The 20491-nt window shown below is 36.5% G+C and overlaps 2 protein-coding genes across 2 annotated transcripts; both read right to left on the bottom strand.

Annotated features, from left to right (window-relative positions):
- Window positions 1-4164: 4164 nt before the first annotated feature.
- LOC106397256 (L-type lectin-domain containing receptor kinase I.9-like) lies at window positions 4165-5076 on the bottom strand. Its single transcript, XM_022702462.2, has one exon. It carries the CDS (start codon window positions 5074-5076, stop codon window positions 4165-4167), a length of 912 nt encoding a protein of 303 aa, XP_022558183.1.
- A 721-nt stretch (window positions 5077-5797) lies between these two features.
- LOC106397255 (L-type lectin-domain containing receptor kinase I.9-like) lies at window positions 5798-10336 on the bottom strand. Its single transcript, XM_013837841.3, has 3 exons — window positions 9814-10336; window positions 9404-9717; window positions 5798-8177 (listed from the first exon to the last, which is right to left on the bottom strand). Exon 3 carries the CDS (start codon window positions 8158-8160, stop codon window positions 6046-6048), a length of 2115 nt encoding a protein of 704 aa, XP_013693295.2. The 5' UTR covers window positions 8161-8177; window positions 9404-9717; window positions 9814-10336; the 3' UTR covers window positions 5798-6045.
- Window positions 10337-20491: the final 10155 nt, after the last annotated feature.

Genomic DNA, 20491 nt, shown 5'->3' with positions numbered 1-20491 from the left:
ATAATAATCTAAAATAAGAAAATTACATCTTTATGTTTGGTTTTAAATTTAAATACAAAAAAATTAATGATTTAGTGTCAAACGATGATTTCTTTTATGTTTTACAAATTAAATTTTCATAACTAAACTAGAACAAAAATAAAAATCAACTCGACTAAACACATTTAATAAAGAAAACATGTTTTTTTTAGGTTTAAATGAAACTTTGCATTTGTGTGTAAACGCTATCTATTCATAAATAACGGAACAATAGATCGAGGTAACAAAATCTAACAGAATAGAACTTGAGGGGTTAAATTACAAGATAACAAGTTGAGGGAATTTTCTTCGAAAAATCTTTAGTTTGGGGGATTTATCACTAAAATGGAACTCTGCGTAAACGATATCCGGCCATAAATAACGGAACAATAGACGGAGAGTAACAAAATCTAACGGAATAGAACTTGAGGGGTTAAATTACAAGATAACAAGTTGGGGGAATTTTTTACAAAAAAATTTTAGTTGAGGGGATTTATCACTAAAAACCCTAAAAAATTATGTATGATATGCATTTACTATGTATTGTTGCCTTGTTGGGTATTATACGAACCAGAGTTGAAATGGTTAGACCGAATTGACCCACAACACTAATGAATTTATGGTTATATGTCTGGTCCGGTTTAAAACCACAGGTTCCCACACCTATTGCTTGAGATTACAAATGCAAATGCAATATATATTTTAGTTTCAAGATAGTGAACCGGATTTGTTTTAATTTAAACCAAACCAAAAGTCAAACTGACCAAGTATAGGCTTCAATTGGTGATCACATTTTAAACAAAAAATAATGGTGAAATTCTTATTTCTCAATTTTTATGTCATTCATGCTAATTTTTTTTTATCAGATTATAGACCAATGGATCCCACTCTATTCATCTAATTTCCTTATACTTCTTCAAAATATGAAAAAATCATTCTCCAATTTAGACGATGAGCAGATGAAAACTAATTCATATATTTTTGTTTATTCATTTCCTCAACTGAATTTTTATTCATTACTTTGTTCAAGTTCAATTAAATTGTCACCAATTGAAACGATGTAAGTAACATTTTAAACCAAGTCAAATCCAAAGTAAAATGCTCAAACAGTGTCATCTCAAACTTTTTTTTTTTTTAATTTTATCTCAAACTATTTAAAATGCTAAAACAATATCATCTAAAACTATTCGAAGTCAAATCAATAGACAACACATGAACTGATTGATTTCTGCATTAAAACTGGAATGGACTTTCAAGCCATTTGTTTCTACTATAGTTCTTTTTTTTTTTTTTTTTTTTTTTTTTTTTGAGCAATTTTCTACTATAGTTCATCTACAGCGTTTCTTCCGAGAGAACGATTTTAAATTTTCAAATCTCTTATATACTAAACCACAAATCACATGGCCAATCAAATTTTGACATATGGTTTGTACTTCAATATAAATTTTAAAACAAAATTAAAAGACATTATCAATACAGTTAAAAATTTTTCCGATGAAAAAATAAAGTTGCGTAGATCTAAACAGGTTTCTTCATATCTTCTTCCTTTTTCTACATAAATTTGAAACTTTTATCATTAAGTTTCATAACTTATGCTGCAAAATCTGAGTAAACAAAAAAAACAAGCATCAATCTTTGTACTATTCAGTTTTTGAAACTCTTTTATTTGTTCACGAGAAATCAAAGCTAAAAGAAGAATGAGAAGATGTGAGAAATCAAAGAAAAATTAAGATAAGATATTTTCTGAGTAAGTTGGCAAGGGTTGAAGACGAATGTAATTAGATGGAGTTGCAGAATGTTTGACCATTCATAATTCACGTAAACAATAATTTTGTTACTTTTTAGTCTTTGCAACTTTCTTTTTTGCTTAAACCTGAACGTCTGCAACTGTTTAAAAAAATTAATTTTAAAATTATTTTTGTAATAAATTTTAAAATTTCTCAAGTTTTCTTTTACAAATTTCCTCGGCCTTTTAAAAACTATCGAAGACATAAAATAATTAATATTGTTAGATTTACACCTTTCCATAAACCCTTTAAAATAATAAAACAGTTTTCTATTGGATTAAAAAAATCTCAATTTATGACTTTTAATCTTAAAAGATAACATAACAAGTAATGTGGTTAAAAATAAAAACAAGTCTTGAAAATCAAAATTTTAGTTGTAAAAAAAATTCATACTTTTAATCTTAAAAATAAAATTTAATCTCAATATTTTAGAAAAATATTGCAAACATGTGACCATTTTAAAATAATATCAAAAATTATTGTGTAACCCCTCCCCGTTCAACCTATTTTTTAAAAATTTGAATGCACCACTGTTATTAGGTTCATAAAATATTTGACAGAAAATAATTTAGCTCTAAATAAGAAATTATAACATTATCAAATAATATAAGACAGTAAAATTGATCCACACAGGCGTGATACATCATATCTAATAATCTGTAATTGTTGTGGAAAAGAAAATTTAATATTTAACATTTTCTCGGTTTCATATTGAACATGCCCGTGCGAAGCACGGGAGATAATCTAGTTGTATATAGATCGATATACACAAAGATACAAGTGCTTTGAGGGTTTCTCGTATACCTTTGAAACAACATGCTTCTGCAAAAGAAACAAGGGAAAACGTCAGAATGAATCAATATTCTACAGAAACAGTCCAAAGGCACAATGGAACATACACTTTCTCATTAATTTGGCAATAAACACCACAAGTCAGTTTTAAAAGCAGCAACAAGATTTAGACCAAATGAATCAACAATGATACAGAGGTTCTTGTAGGCCACTTCATTGAGTGAAAGAGTGATAAAGTTGGTAGCAACCGCATTGAACAAAACCTGGTAATCATCAAAGAAGACATAGGGTAATTAGTCTTCAACATCTTACAAAAAGTCAGAGAAAAAAGAAAAGCAATATAAGTTGTACCTCCGTGTCCTTTTGATTAATTGAAAATGTTGAATAGTTGAACGAACAGAGGTTTGATATCTTCAGATTTCATAAGCAATTAATATCCTTTTACTTGTACACAAGTACGGTCGAACCTCCCCAAAAGTTAATTTTTATTTTATAGAATTTATCCAAAATAATATCATTTTGATAAATTACCGGAGGACAAACGGCTTGACAGTTTATGTAGTATTTTTAAATCTTTAATTTGATAGAATTTATCTAAGATGACGTCGTTTGGATGAATTAACGGACTAACACTTTTAACGGTCAATATATATAAGCACGATTTTGAAAATTTATTTAGTATTTTGAATTTCTGTTTAGTTCAATATGAAATATGCACTAATATAAAGTACGGAACGGAAAAACTACTATCCGTGAAGTTCATGTAGTATTTCTCATCTTCAAATGTGTGCCACCATTTCCCGTATAAGAAGCAAACAGAGTTAGTACTTGCAAGTGTTGTTTACACAACTATCTTCATAAAGAATGACGTTCAGATATATATTTCTTCCTGAAGAAAGTGATGATGAAGAAGGAGGCGAAGGGGAAAATAATAATGAATTTTTTTTTCATGTACTCAAGAACAACAAAGAGTAAATGCTAATAACTGGAGAGCAAGTATAGCAGCAACTATGTGGACAGATGCTACGCATATGTGTTCTTGATGCTACACATTGATCATGATGCAACAACTTTTTTCGTTATTTTATTTTATATTGTCTTTTTTCTAGATTCTTTCTTCTTTTTTATGAAGATTTAAATTCATTTGTTTTCTATGTTTATTGTTTGTGTTATATATTTATTTTTATTAGAAATAAGCTCCAGTGAGCAAATATATCAGCCGTGTACTGTAATTTAATTATTTTGTTTTAAAAGTATTCTTTTATAGCATGTTTAAGCTTTTACAACAGTTGAATCTGTGTCCAAGCTGTTCTCATGGTATTGTTTTTGTAGTCATTAACCAAACCTAGCAACTTAATGTTGGAAGCTGAAACACAATACATGAACTTAGAGAAGAAAAAAACATAATTGCACTTACTAACGCACATACTTAATTAAAACCGCAAATCACTAAGCAATAAATAAGGAGTAGTAACTACTACAATTTTGGTTACATATTCCCCATTCATTACCATTTACCCTCTCAATTTTCAATAACAATTCAACACTTACTAGCAAAAGTAAAAACTCATGCAAGAATAGCCGACACCACAATAGCCAGACAACCAAAGAGAATAATAAACAGCGCAAGAAGCTTCTTATCTGTACCTGTAGGATAAGGAAGTTCAACAAGTCTTGAGGTATCAAGTCGCTGCAGTGATCCTCTGTCTGTACTGAAACTCCACCACATTATGTACTGATCACTCACAGCGTTCCCTGTTGATGCAGAGAATCCAACATACAGTTTCGATATATTAGGAAAAATCTCTGAAAGGCTAATGGGATGTGACAAAAGAGGCCGGCTTGGCTTCTTGACTTTAAGTGGAGCAATGGAAACATTGAGCACTGTGCCTTCATAATCAACCCACACCTGTATAGGCTCTCCACTCAAGAGGTTCATGCTTTCGTTTTTCCTTTCTATATCGGAATAGTAAGATGCCGGAGCTACTGCGACGGATTTAGGACTGTTCACATCGATCCCCACGTGATTTTTACCTTTGATGTCGTTGTACTCAGGGTTCCAGATAGTGTCAAGCTCAACAGCAAGAACGTGAGAAGAGGGAGATTCAAGTGTGGAAGCGTCGAAAGCCCCCAAGTATCTTGTTGGCTGTGCGTGGGAGAAATCCATAGAAGGAGATACTATGAAGGCAATACCATGGCCGCCTTCGATGTTTTGCTTTTTCACCAGAACACACACGAAATGCGTCGAGAAAGAGGAACCGAGCTCAAGTGGTTTATCGTAGAAAGCATGACCGATTTGATACTTTGAAGTGTTTGTCAGCTGCAATATTCCATTGGGATGTACTTTTGCAGACGCATCTAGATAAAGATCTTCTTGGTCAAGAAAGTCTTCAAAGACAAACCTTGTCTCTTTTTGACTTGATAGAGAGATGAGATGAAGAGAAGAGATAATAAGGATCTGAAGCAGCCAACGAGCCATTACTAATGAGTAATGATGAAGCAGAGAGAGAGTTTGGATCTGAGGTGCAAATCTTTCACCTCAAATCAATGCATCTTATAACCTTTCAAGCTGGTTAAAAAAGAAATGAACATAAAAAAACGTGAGCTTCTATTTTAGTAATCAAAATCTACCAAATTTTCAAATATTGTTGATTTAAATAATAACAAGCTTCACGTGGTTTGGTTTTCCAAAGATTCCAGTTTGAGACAATATTTTAAGTTATGAGATCTCGACTTGATCAGAGTAGACAACCTCGTCTGCTGCATGGGCTGAAACAATAGTATAATGCCAGCTTGAAGCTATCTTAATATATATGGAAGCAGACAAAATAGACTATTAAATAACATATTTTACACATGGTGTAGAGTTCGCCCTAATCATGTGACATAATACAGCATGAACTAGTTGTCACTCGTATGTATGTCAGACTCAGGATGAACTACTACTAGATTTGTCGTCTCTTGTATGTGACTGTTGTCCAATCGTCACATCATATGTCGCTTAACATTTTCTCTCAAATACAATCAAAGTTCGAACACTTTAAAACTCTTATAGCAATTAACAACCATACATATTTTCCAAACAACATCCAATCTCTTTCCCAAATACTAACATAACACACGCACACAGTTCCAGCTTATAAACCAAAACAGATTTCGATTAGAGAGCCACTCGGAAGTCGGAATAATGATATGCCAGATGAAACATAAACTAACTGTTTATAATCAACCGTTTAAGTGGATAAACATGTTGTAAAGGGACACACTGAACAAATTGGTACAAATAAGACTGATTTTTTTTTTTTTGAACAACGACAAATAAGACTGGTGGTTATTAGAACAATCTTGAGAGCTACTAAAGATCTGTTTGCTGATATTAATGCAGAATTACCTCCGGCTGATGATTCTGTGAATATTGGACTCAAAATCTTCCGTAGGTAAGAAAGTCTTAAGTCTTAGGCTTCTCTGGCTCTGTAACTACGTGAAGAGAGTTCTTAGTCTCAGACGATGGCTGATCTGTTGGCTGACAAGCGTATGGTGAGTGGTTGGAAGAAGACATCGAGGGACCTGACGAACTCCATGAAGCAGATGAGGCTAGTAAGGAAGCTGCATCAACCATAAACGGAGCAAGTGTGCCGATTCCCAAAGTATATGGTGAGAAATCTGGCATAGGCAGGTTTTTGTTTAGGTATAAGACCACTTGTTCCATCGTTGGTCTAGACTCTGGCACTATATTTGAACATAGCAAACCCAGTTTCATAACCATCTCGACTTCCTCCGGTGAGAACTCATCTCCCTGTCTCGGGTCAGTGGCATCAAGCAAAGCGTTCTTTTTCCAGCACTCACAAACCCATTTGATCATATGACGTCTCTCAGGTTGCAACTGCGCTTCAACGGGTCTTCTACCACATGCTACTTCAAGCATGAAAACACCAAAAGCATAAACATCAGTTCCAGTTGAAGCTCCCATTGTCACTAGCTCAGGTGCCATGTACCCTACTGTTCCAACAGCAGCTGTTGTGGCTGTGTTGCCTCCGTGTTCATGAAACCTGGCCATTCCAAAATCTCCTAACCTACCATTGAACTCGGCGTCTAACATAACGTTGGAAGCTTTAACATCTCGGTGCAGAACAACGCGGTCAGCACCTGTATGAAGGTACCACAGAGCAGATGCTATTCCTTTAACAACCACAAGTCTTTGTGACCAAGAAAGAACTGATTTGGCATCATCAAACAAATGCTCGTCAAGACTACCGTTAGGCATGTACTCCGAGACAAGAAGAAGCTCATGCTTTCTCCTGCAATACCCGAAAAGTGGAACAAGATTCCTGTGCTTCAGATATCTCATGCTCACAACTTCAGCCAGAAATTGCTTCAAACTTTCATCACCATTATGGGACACTCTCTTCACTGCTATTTCTCTGCCTTGCGGAAGAGTTCCTCTATAGACTTCACCAAAGCCTCCTTTCCCGAGGAACTCATCTTTACTGAAACCCTTTGTTGCTTTGTACAAGGACTTGTAAGAGAACCGATGTGCATCAAACTCCTTCTCCCATGTTTCAGAAACTTCAGAATACTTCTTCCTCCTGTGGACATAAACTCCTACAAGAAAAGCCAAAACCGCAACAGCCACACAAACAACAAGAACAATAATCCATGTAGCCAGATTCTTATGCGGAGCTTTGGGATGAGGAACTTTAGGAAGTTTTGAGATGTCAAGACCATGCAGTGATCCTCTGCCTGTGCTAAAACTCCACCAAAGAATATAGTGATCACACACCTTGCTCCCTGTTGCTGCGGAGAAGCCAACACACAGTTTGGATCTATTCCAAAATATTTCTGAAAGGCTGATGTGTTGTGACAAAAGAGGCCGACTTGGCTTCTTGACTTTAAGAGGTGCGATCGAGACATTGAGCACAGTGCCGTCATAATCCACCCAGACTTGTACAGGCTTTCCAGTCAAGAGGTTCATGCTTTCGTTTTTCCCTTTTGTGTCTGAATAGTAAGATGCTGAAGCTACTCCTACAGATATAGGACTGTTCACATCAATCCCCACGTGATTGCTTTTGAGATCATTGAACTGTGGGTTATAAATAGTGTCAAGCTCAATAGCAAGAACAGGAAACCCACTTGTTGTTGCGTTAAAAGCCCCCAAGAATCTTTTATCTTGTGCGTGCGAGAAATCCATAGAAGAAGATACTAAAAAGGCAAGACCATGGCCGCCTTCTTTACCTGGCTTAGGCACCAGAGCACACACGAAATGTGTTGAGAAGGAACTGAACTGAATTGGATTCTTGTAGAATGCCCGGCCTATTTGATGATCTGAATCGTTTGTCAGCTGCAATATTCCATGGGGAAGTACTTTCGCAGAAGCATCTAGATAAAGATCTTCTTGGGAGCTAAAACTTTCATAGACAAACCTTGTCTCTTGTTGACTTGATAGAGAAACCAGATGAAGAGAAGAGATAAGGAGGATCTGAAGCAGCCAACGAGCCATTGCAGATGATGAATCAGAGAGTGTGGATCTGATGTGAAGATCTTCTCTCAACACCAAGCGACGCATTTCGAAAACCTCGCAAGCTGGAGAAAAGGTGAACAAGAAAAAGATGTGAGCTTCTGTTTCAGTGATCTAAGCCTGTCAATGTTGTTTTCTTATAAAACTGGACTCCACTTAACACGTTGATATTAAATAAAGTATAACGTGGTACATACGGGGTAGTAGGGCGGGGTGTTCGGCTACCCATTCGGGTTCGGTTCAGAACTATTTGGGTTTCGGATTTTCGGGTTTAAAGATTTCAGTCTCGTTCGGATATTTTTAAATTTCGGTTCGGGTTCGGTTCGGATCTTTGCGGGTTCGGTTCGGGTTCGGATAACCCATTTAAATTATTTTTTAAATTTTAATATTCATTATATGCTTAAAATTTCTCAAAATCTATAAAAATATATATATATATATATGTAATATATATTTGTATAATATATGTCAAAATACCTAAAATTAACATATAAATTGGTTTGATTTGAATATTTGGATAGAAAATCAATAGATATTTCAATTATTTTGGTGTTTTGAATTTATTTTAGCTATTTTACACATTTACTTTTGACTATTTATGTATATTTTCAAGTATTTTAGACAACTTAAAAAGCATTTTATATATTTTGGATGTTTTTAATATATATTAAATCTAAAAATAAGTAATATATTTAAGTGTATAAATCTATTTCGGTTACATTCGGGTACCCGAAATATTTCGGTTCGGATCGGGTTTGGTTTCGGTTCTTTAGATATCAAAATTTTGAATCCGTTCGGATATTTAATCAATTTCGGTTCGGGTTTGGTACTACTTTTTCGAATCGGGTTTGGTTCGGTTCTTCGGATATGGGTTTTTTGCCCAACCCTACGGGGTAGCAAACATAATTAAACTAATCAAACCATGAAACGTGAGAGAAACGGTAGTTAGGTCCTACTTTGTTTACCTAACCCATTACGATTATTTAATTAAGCTCTGCAGGGTGCAGGAGAACACGTTCACACATGAAAAATAAATCAAATAACTATAGCATAATACACTCTTGTGCTACTCAGAAACCGCAAGTAAGGGCGGGAATTGCACAGACCGCCTTCTTTCATTTGTTGGTTATGTCTCTGCAGTAGGTTGAAACTAAGAAAACATAAAGTCCCTAAATGTACAATTTATAAACTTAATTACAAGCTACCAGCTTTACCTTGGGGATGGTATGGTATCGTAGAGAAAATTCATTAATGTAAATGAGAATCAGATGAGAGGTTGGTGGTCGAATACCTGCTCTAACGAAGGAAGAATCCAACAATCAGCAGGGGATATGACATGCAACTTCAAGATTCCTTCACTGAGACTCTCAGTTCTGGCACATGATTTGTGCAAAGCAAAACCTCAGCTGAGAATTCTACGCTCAACACTCGGGTCCACCGACAGGCATCCACACATGTCTCTTTTCAAAGGTTACTTCAAGCACAAAGGCATACATGTCGGTTGCACAGAAAGCTGCCATTGTTGCAAGCTCTGGGGAGATTGTGGTATCCAGCTCCCACAAATGCTGGCTGCGGTGATTATGTTGTCACAGTGATCGTAAAAGCCTAAACATAACAGAACTTATTAACACATCAGTATCTAACATAACATCAGAAGCCTTGATTCAATCAATCAACTTATTGAGCCCCTCTGTGCACTACCTTTACAAGTAGAGACTCCAAGAACCTAAGATCACTTTTAAAACCAGTAGAAGGAAGCACTGTGCTGAGATTTTAAAACGAATTCATCAAATACCAAGCAGATAAAAGGAGATTCACCTTCTCCTAATCCCTAATCGGGGGGATTCCTGGGAATTAGTAGGGAACGAAAGAGACAGATACTCAGACAAGATTCGTATCAAATCAAAATACATTACAATCAAGTCTCCACATTAGCATTTGAAGACTCAACAATCGACAGAGTAAGCAAAACGGATATTACATTTTTCATTAGAAAGAATACTTGCACATCACCATTAACTCTTTGTGATTCAAATCAAACCAAGCAAACGAAAGAGAAGAATTAAAACAAAATAGCAACACAGAACACACAAACAAAGAAGTAACAAGCTTGCTTCACAGATCTCCTGGGTAGGAGGAGGGCATGATGACTGAAGAACAAATGGAAGAACAAGAGAGAGACTTAGAACAGAAATCAAGAGTAAGAGAAATAGAGCAAAGTAGGATTTTATTTTCCTCAGATTTAGATCTGTGTAAAAAGGATTTTTATAGCCAAATACATAAACATTAAAGATATGGAAAAAAGAAAAAGAGATGAGATTCCAACAGCTATATCCAACAACTATATTTTTGAATTTGAACTTCTTTTGGACTGTAGTGAACAGTGCTGCGAATCCCTTCAGCACCAAAGTGCTCAATGCAGGTTTCTCAAATCGCTCACTTTGACCAAAGTGCTCAATGCAGGTTTCTCAAATCGCCCACTTTGATGCCGTAGGTAATATGTTCTTTTCCCTACAACATCAAAGTGCTCAATGTAGCTATCTCAAAGTTCTCACTTCAATGCTGTAGGCAAACTTGATCTCTTAATATCAATACTACTCCTCAAGCTTGACCATAAGAAATGGGTAAGTTTGGAACCCATGAAGACATCCCTCATTAAAACCTTTGTGTGAAAAGCCAGTGGGACAAAAACAGACAAAGGAAAAAAAAGTAGATGCTTCATGGCTAAGGAAATCATGATCTAAATAGGTTTATAAGTCCCAACCTTGGATGAATGAACTTACAGACTTTGGTGCTTGCCCCTTTGGTAAAGATATCTGTCAATTGATCTTCACTTCTTGTATAGCAAGGTAAGTTGATCTTCTGCTCTACTGCTTGTCTCACTTTGTGACAGTCCACTTCAATGTGCTTTGTCCTCTCATGAAACACTGAGTTTGATGCAATGTGAATGGCCGCCTGATTATCACAATGCATTGTGATTGGTGTGGTTATCTCTATGCCCAAGTCTCTTAGGAGGTTTTTGATCCAAATGAGTTCACTCGTGAGCTTCCTCATTGCCCTATATTCTGCTTCAGCACTTGAACATGACACCACCTTCTGCTTCTTGCTTTTCCAAGTCACTAGGTTACCTCCAATAAAGGTACAATAACCGGTTGTGGACCTCATGTCCACTCTATCACCAGCCCAATCTGTATCACAATGTCCCACAATCTCTGTGCTCTTGTTGCAGCCCATTCATACACCATGGCCTGGAGCTTCTCTTAGGTACCTCAAGATCCTTTCCACCATATTCCAATGGTGAACTTTAGGTGCTTGCATATGCTGGCTGACTTGATTTACAACAAAGCAGATGTCTGGTCTTGTGATGGTGAGATAAATCAACTTCCCAACCATTATTCTATAGAGTTTGAAGTCTCCAAATGGCTTATCTTCAAACTCCCCCTCACGCAAGACTTTGTAACCTTCTTCAAGTGGTGTTTTGGCTACTCTTTCTCCAAGTTTTCCTGCCTCATTTAAAAGATCAAGTGTGTACTTTCTTTGAGATAAGAAAAGCCCCTTTTTAGAGCGGCATATTTCTATCCCTAGAAAGTACTTTAGCTCACCCAAATCTTTAATATCAAAGGTAGATTTAAGAAAAGCTTTAGTAGAGATGATACTTTCCTTGTCACTTCCTGTGATAATAATGTCATCCACATAGATCAGTATCACCATAATTTCTTGCTTGCCTGTGAGAGCGAAGAGAGTATGATCAGTTTCTGATTTTACAAACCCTCTTCCATTGAGGGTTGTACTCAGCTTGTGATACCAGGCTCTTGGAGACTGTTTTAATCCATAGATTGTTTTCTTCAGCCTTAGGACATTTCCTGGCTTGACCATGTCTTCCATACCAGGTGGTGGTCTCATATACACTTCATCTTCAAGCTCTCCTTGTAGAAATGCATTCTTGACATCCATCTGCCATAGATCCCATTCCAAGTTCACAGCCAAAGAGAGCAGAATTCTTATGGTGTGGAGCTTAGCTACTGGTGCAAAGGTGTCTAGATAGTCTTCTCCATAGACTTGGGTGTATCCTCTTGCAACTAGTCTTGTTTTCTTCCTTTCTGGCTTTCCATTAGCCAAGTACTTGACAGTGTAGATGAGGCGACTTGTTACTGCTCTCTTGCCTTTGGGAAGTTCAGTTTCATACCAAGTATCATTCTTGACCATGACATTGACTTCATCTCCAACTGACTCTCTCCATTCTTCATCAGCCATAGCTTCCTCATATGTTTTTGGAACATACTCTTGGTCCAGGTTACTAATGAAAGCTACATGCTCTTGAGGATAGCTTGCAAAGGAGCAGGTTGCTTGGATAGGATGAGCCACTGCGTTGCTGTTGAAGTATATTCTGGTGTCGACCCACTTGGATGGTTTCCTCACTCTAGCACTCCTCCTCAATGGTTGAATCTGCTCTTCTACCACTGCGTCTTCATACTGATCAGATTCAACTCCATCTTGATCATGAACTGATGCTGAATCATCTTCTGGTGTTTCTGGTGTTGATTCATGCTCATTGCACTACAAGAAAACAGCGGTATTCTGATGGACATTCTGACGAAAAATAAAATCCTCAGAATATCCCGAGGAATTTCCGAGGAAACACAAAATTTGGTTTCCTCGGAATTTCCTCGGAATAAACCGACGGAATTCTGAGGAAATATTAATCCGACGGAATATTCTTATGGAATACCGAGGAAAAATGTATTCCTCGGAAAAAACCGATGAATTCCGAGGATATATTATAGCCGTTATAGAGCCGTTGGGGGATTTTAAAAATTCCGACGAAATTCCGACGAACTAGCCGTTGGCGTCGGAATTCCGTCAGAATTTCTTCAGGCTGTCGGTAGGATTTCAACTATGAATACAAGAACCCCTCTTCCTCTTCATTCACTCCATATCTTCATCCTCCCTCTTACTCTCTTTACACACGAATTTGATTCATAAAAAAACATGTCTTCTTCAAATTATTTTCGTTCTTGGATCGATCGACCTCATTTGGATCCGAACACGAGATTGCTTACGGAAGAATACCAACGAGGTATAACCGAATTCATGGGGTTAGTTCACCGACAACCGGAAGCAAAAACAGGTATGTTAAGATGTCTTTGCTCTAATTGTAAAAATAGAAAGGTTATTAAAGAGTGGGATGTTTGGACTCGTCTATATTTGAGTGGGTTTACACGAAGTTACAAAATTTGGTATCATCATGGGAAAACTGATTATGAACATGGTAGTACTAGCGAACCTCAGCCAGCGGTTAGATTAGAAGAACCAATTAGAACGAATGTAGATTATGCTGTAGGTACTGAGCAGATGGTAAATGATCATTTTAGAGGGAAAGATTTACCCAATGCACAAGCTAGGAGATTTTATGATATGTTGGATTCTGGAAAGCAACCATTGTACGAAGGTTGCAGAGATGGTCATTCAGCTTTATCATCTGCTACAAGATTGATGGACATTAAAATAGATTATAATTTGGCTGAAGACTGTGTGGATGCGATTGCTGATTTTGTAAAAGGTATTCTACCCGAGGATAATGTAGCTCCTGGTTCATACTACGAGGTTCAGAAACTCGTAGCTGGTCTTGGTTTATCGTATCAGGTAATAGATGTATGCAGCGATAACTGCATGATTTATTGGAGGGCGGATGAACAGCGGGTTACATGCAAATTTTGTGAAAAGCCTCGTTATAAAGATACGAGTGGAAGAGTTCCAGTGCCATATAAAAGGATGTGGTATTTGCCTTTGACGGAAAGGTTGCAGAGGTTGTATCTGTCTGAACGCACAGCACAATCAATGAGATGGCATGCGGAGCACTCAACAGATGGTGAGATCAGACATCCTTCAGATGCAAAAGCGTGGAAGCATTTCCAATCAAAGTATCCTGACTTTGCGTATGAGAGAAGAAATGTCTACCTTGGTGCATGTACTGATGGTTTCAGCCCGTTTGGAAAGAGTGGAAGACAGTATTCTCTATGGCCCGTCATTCTTACACCATACAACCTACCCCCAAACTTGTGCTTGGACGAGAGTTTTTGTTTCTCTCGATTCTCGTTCCCGAACCAGAGCATCCTAAGAGATCACTTGATGTGTTTCTTCAGCCACTAATATATGAGTTGCAACAACTATGGGCTCAAGGTGCTGAAACATACGATGTTTCGTGTAAAGAAAACTTTCAAATGCGGGCAGTACTAATGTGGACAATAAGTGATTTTCCAGCATATGGTATGTTATCTGGATGGACAACACATGGAAGGCTATCATGTCCATATTGTCAAGATAACACTGATGCTTTCCAACTAAAACACGGAAGGAAAACGTGTTGGTTTGACTGTCACAGCAGATTCCTACCACCTGATCATCCATATCGTAGGAGTAGGAATTTGTTTACAAAGAACAAGAGGGTGTTTGACAGTCCACCTCAAGAAATTTGTGGGAAAGATTTGAAGACACAACTAAGAGATTTTGGTGCAGAAAGGACGCCAGACGTCGGTGGACATGAGCGTTTTCCGGTAGATGTTGTTGGAGACATACATAACTGGCACAAAAAGTATTTTCTGGGATCTGCCATACTGGGAGGATCATCTGCTAAGGCATAATTTAGATGTCATGCATATTGAGAAGAACTCTTTTGACAATCTCATGAACACGATCCTTAATGTTCAAGGTAAAACAAAGGATAATTTGATGTCAAAACTGGATTTAGTCGATATATGTGCTCGTTCAGAACTTTATGTGATGAGAATGGTAGGGCTCCTTTTCCCATATACCGACTTGATGTTGAGGGAAAATATGCGTTCTTTGATTGGATTTCAAACGATGTGGAATTTCCAGACGGTTACGCATCTAATTTGCGTAACTGTATCGACAGAAAGGAAGGAAAGTTTACTTGCTTGAAAAGCCACGATTGCCATGTAATGATGCAGCGTCTCCTTCCGTTTGCCTTCAAGGAACTATTACCACGAAATGTTCATGAAGCAATTGCAGGGATAAGTGGTTTCTTCCGCGATTTATGCACGAGATCAGTGACTCTTGAAGGTATTGAAAATTTGAAGACTAACATAGCCGTGATTCAGTGCAACCTTGAGAAGATATTTCCTCCCTCATTTTTTGATGTTATGGAGCATCTTGTTATTCACCTGGCAAGAGAATTGGAACTTGGTAGTCCTGTGCAGTATAGATGGATGTATCTGTATGAGCGGTATATGTTCCATTTGAAGAAGATGGTGAAAAATTTAAGTAGGGTGGAAGGTTCTATAGTCGCACAGATGATCAATGAAGAAACTTCAAACTTTGCCGAGTACTACTTTCCAGCAGAAGTTCAGACCAAAAACAGAAGACCTGCTCGACATGATGATAGAGGCGAACGGGCAACATATCATGTTACGGTTCCAGAAATTTTCACAGACGTTGGACGACTTAGCGGAAAACCAAAGGACCGTCGACTTACTGAGCAGGAGCGCAATAATTTGCAAACATATTTGCTCACCAACTGCGAAGATGTTCTTCAATATAAGAGGTAAATAAATTAGCTTACAAATTTTTATTTTAACAAGTTGAAATTTAAATCTTAATTAATTACATTATTGTCATCATATGTACATGATTTTCATGGCAGAAAAGTGGTTCGAATATAGATACGCCACAGATGACGAACTAGAAGAAATGAAGCAGAGAGAATTTTCTGGATGGATGTTTACCTATGTGAGTGCTTTAAACAAATTAAAATATCATTTATCACATATTTATACTAATTCACATTTATTGATATAACATATATATGTGCTATTAATATAGGTGTCTGCTGGTTTGGCTAGAGGTGAAACATTTGACGATTGGATACGCGAGATGGTCGTTGGACCAAAATTTTTTGTGAAGTCATATCCTAGATTTTGTACTCTCGAGGATATGCATTCACAACTCAGAAGAGGATACGTTCGAGTACGACTTATGATGCTGGCGTTTGTTCTGCATCAGGAGATGATGTATACTACGGACACATACGTGAGATTTTGGAAATCAAGTATTTGGGCATGGTTGGATTGCGGTGTACTGTTTTCTATTGTGATTGGCACGACAACACTCTAGATCGAGGTGTGAGAACATATGCATTTGGTGTTACATCAGTAAATTCGAGGCGAAAGCTGCAATATTATGATCCTTTCATTCTTGCTTCTCAGGCCGATCAGGTAATTAAATGTTAATTATTTAGAATGATTCGTCATCATGTATATTAATTTATAATTTTACTAATAATTTTTTAAATGTTACAGGTTTGTTATATCAAGTACCCCCGGGTAAGGAACAGAGATGATCCATGGGTTACTGTTACAAGACTCAACCCGAGAGGCCGAGATCAGGGAAGTTCTGAGCTGGAAGACCCACTACAACCAAGCACATCCGACAACTTAAGTGCAGCAGAAGATTTAGCTGGAGTTGCTCTTGTAGTCGATTTAACCGACTTCGGAGAGGAAGCCGTCGTTCACGTAGAGGATGAACCAGTGATTGGAGAGTTTCACCAAGATTCAGATTCAGATTCATCTGGTGATGATGACTCGGAAACAGACTAGCATCGACTTTTTTTTTAATAGAAATACCGAGGAAATTCCGAGGGAAGATAGGTTTTCCTCGGAATTTCCTCGGAATTTCCTCGGAATAGACCTTGTCGATTTAGGGATTTGATTAGAGTCTTTTTCCTCGGAATTCCCTCAGAATATTCCGACAGAATTCAGAGGAAGATAAGGGTTTCTAACTAGGGTTTTTAACCGAAAACAACGTTTTGCGGATTGAATAACACGTATATAACCTTCATTAAGTGTCTTAACCAGATTATGAAGTCAAACTTTGGTGTTTTACCCAATAACAAACACTTTTACGATTGCATGAACGAAAACCACACAACATAAGAGAAACACTTATACACTTTAATAAACGGTAAAAGGAATACTTACAATTATTTTTGAAATTTTGTTATGTCATAGTTTATGATCATCTATACAAAGATTCATCAATGGTATGCATTGCATTTGTATAAGAAATGATATAGGGCAAAAAAAATCGATGTTTTGAAACTCCAAACACTAGTTCCTCGGTATTTCCTCGGAATATTCCGAGGAAATTCCGAGGAAGTAGGGTTTTTAAACCGAAAACAACGTTTTGCGGTTTGAATAACACTTATATAACCCTTATTAAGTGTCTTAGACTGATTATGAAGTCAAAAATTTGTTCCTTACCCTATAATAAACACTTTTCCGATTGTATGAACGAAATCCCCACGACATAAGAGAAACACTTATACACTTTAATGACCGGTAAAGGGAATACTCACAATTCGTTTTGAAATTTTGTTATTTCATAGTTTATGATCATCTATACAAAGATTCCTCAATGGTATGCATTGCATTTGTATAAGAAATGATATAGGGCAAAAAAATTTGATGTTTGGAAACCCCAAACATGTGTTCCTCGGAATTTCCTCGGAATATTCCGAGGAAATTCCGAGGAACAATATAAACAAATAGAAATACATACATAGGATATTCTTTTTCCTCGAATTAATGAAATATCCGAGGAAATTCCGACGGATATTTAAGTGTCCGTCGGAATTTCCTCGGAGTATTTTCATTTAACCGGGCAAACCAGCCGCAAAATATTTCGTGAAAATTGAAATTAGAATTCCGAGGAAATTCCGACGGAAACTATCCGTCGGACCCGGTTTTATAACCACGAGCCGCTTCTTCTTCCTCATTTCTCTCTTCTTCCTGTCCGGCTCCTCTCCCTCCTCTCCGGCGATCTCCCCCTTCTCTCCGACGATATCTCCGACCAATCCTCTCTAAACCTACACAAATTATGTAAGGACCCTATCCCACTCTCTTAGGTTCTATTTGTTAGGTTTTTTGTGTAGATTTGATAGATTTTTGTTAGGGTGCTTGGTTAGGATTGTGATTTGGTTGTATAATAGGTTTGTGTGGTTTGGTTGAATAATTTGTTTTGTTGAATTGATTTAGAATTTTTTTTAAAATTTTAAATTTTTTTTTGTATTTATAAAATCGTTTTTTGTATATAAATTCAATTTTTGTGTATAAATTCGATTTTTTTACTTTACAAAACGGTTTTTGTATATAAATTTGATTTTTTGGATTTTACAAAACGTTTTTTGTATATAAATTTGATTTTTTGGATTTTACAAAACATTTTAAATATCTATAAAACTTTTTTGTGATTAAAAACTATTATTTGGGATTTAAAAAAATATATATATATATAATATAAATTTCTATATTTATTATACATTTTTAATATTATTAAAACTATTTTTTGTAATTATTAAACTATTTTTTATTTATTAAAACTATTTTTTGTTTATTAGAACTATTTTTATATATTTATTAACCCTTTTTTAATAACTTCAAAACTTTTTTTGTGATTAAAAACTATTATTTGGGATTTTAAAGTATATATATATATATATATATATATATATATATATATATATAATATAACTTTCTATATTTATTAAACATTTTTAGTATTATTAAAAATATTTTTGTAATTATTAAACAATTTTTTATTTATTAAAACTATTTTTTGTAATTATTAAACTATTTTTTATTTATTAAAACTATTTTTTGTTTATTAGAACTATTTTTATATATTTATTAAACATTTTTAATATCTATAAAACTTTTTTGTGATTAAAAACTATTATTTGGGAATTTAAAAAAAAAAAAATTTAATTTATATATTTATATATTTATTAAATATTTTTTAAAAAATTTACAGGTCTTATGATGATCAGACCCGGCCTCGACAGCGTCGTGGTCGTGGTGGTACGGGGAGCCAGTCTCGGGATTCCAACCACTTTCAGGATTCTCCTTCGCCCCACAGCTCCTACCATACATCTCCCTCTGCTGCACCCGCTCCTGCTCCTCTCGCTCCTGCTCCTCTCGCTCCCGCTGCTGCACCCGCTCCTGCTCCTCCGGGTCCTCCGGGAGTGATGAGTGTTGCGGAGTTGGTTCGACAGTCCGGTCGTGACCATCTTCCATATCTCACTCTGTATCCACATGGACGGGGTCAAACATGGTAATTAAACATATATTTTTTTCATTAAAATTTGATTCATTATTAAGCGTTTGTTCTTTTCATTATGTTCAACCGATCCGGGAACGGGATCAGTGCATGGATCAACCGTATGATGTACTCGGCCCTCGACAAGGGACATCCGACTTTCACTCACTTCCCTACCGACAAGCAGCATCTGTGGTTTCGTCAGTTTGCGGTAAGTATTCTAATTTTTTACTTATATTTTTAATCTTTAATATATATTTTCTACTAATTGTGTTTTTTTTTTCAGCAAGAATTCAACTGGAATTCCGATGAGACGCTCTTTATCTATCACCACTTCGTCCATAAAGTTATGGACAACTATGGGAAGCAGATCCACGAGTGGAAGAGGAAGTGGGAAATCAACAAGGTTCGATTTAATTTATTAAACAATTTTTTAATTTATTAAACTTTTTTTATTTATTAAACTATTTTCTCTTTTTTTTTATTAAAAGGTCTCAAAGTCGATAAACAACATGGTCTGGACGGAGTTGTGTGCGCATTGGGATAAGGAAGAGACGAAAGAAACTTCTTCCACCAACTCCACCAACCGCAGGAGCGACCGTAAAGGGAAGGGCGTCTTCAATCATAACTTGGGTGCTCAATCTATTGCCTCTCTGAGGGATCGCATGGTAAGTTCAGCCGCTTTTTCTTCAATTATTTAAGTTTTGAAATTTTATTTTTTGTCTATTTCTTCTAATTTCTAATGTTTCTTTAATTTATGTTTTTTTCAAGGCAGAAGAAAATGATGGCGAGCCGGTTGATGATTTCGACCTAATGAAGATGGCATATACTAACAAGAAGACCGCCCAGATTGATGACGGTCTTGTGAGGGAAGTGGCCACCCTTGTCCAAACTCAGGTGCAAGACTAAGTGTCTCAGCTTCAAACCGAGGATGACGCTTCGACGGCTTCGACTAACTTGTCCCGGTTTCGAATCAACGAAATCGTTGAATCCGTAAGTTCTTTTTTTTTAAAGTTCAATTCATTTATTTCTTGATTTAAATTTGACTATTTTCTATTTCAGTCGGTTCCAAAGAAGAAGGGACGTTTGGTCGGTTTGGGTCGTCGCACCCGGTCGGTTCCTCCTTCTTCTGCACCACCGCCCTTTGTTGATCCAGAAGTACTTACGACTCAGTTGAAGGACAAGGATGATCGTATATCTTTGTTGGAGACCCAGATGGCGGCTCAACAGGCGGGCTATGAGGCACAGAGGAGGTTGAACCAGCAAATGA

The sequence above is a fragment of the Brassica napus genome, chromosome C9, assembly GCF_020379485.1.
Source record: "Brassica napus cultivar Da-Ae chromosome C9, Da-Ae, whole genome shotgun sequence".
In the NCBI taxonomy this organism is placed as follows: Eukaryota; Viridiplantae; Streptophyta; class Magnoliopsida; order Brassicales; family Brassicaceae; genus Brassica; species Brassica napus.
This window is presented reverse-complemented; position numbering and strand designations above follow the sequence as displayed.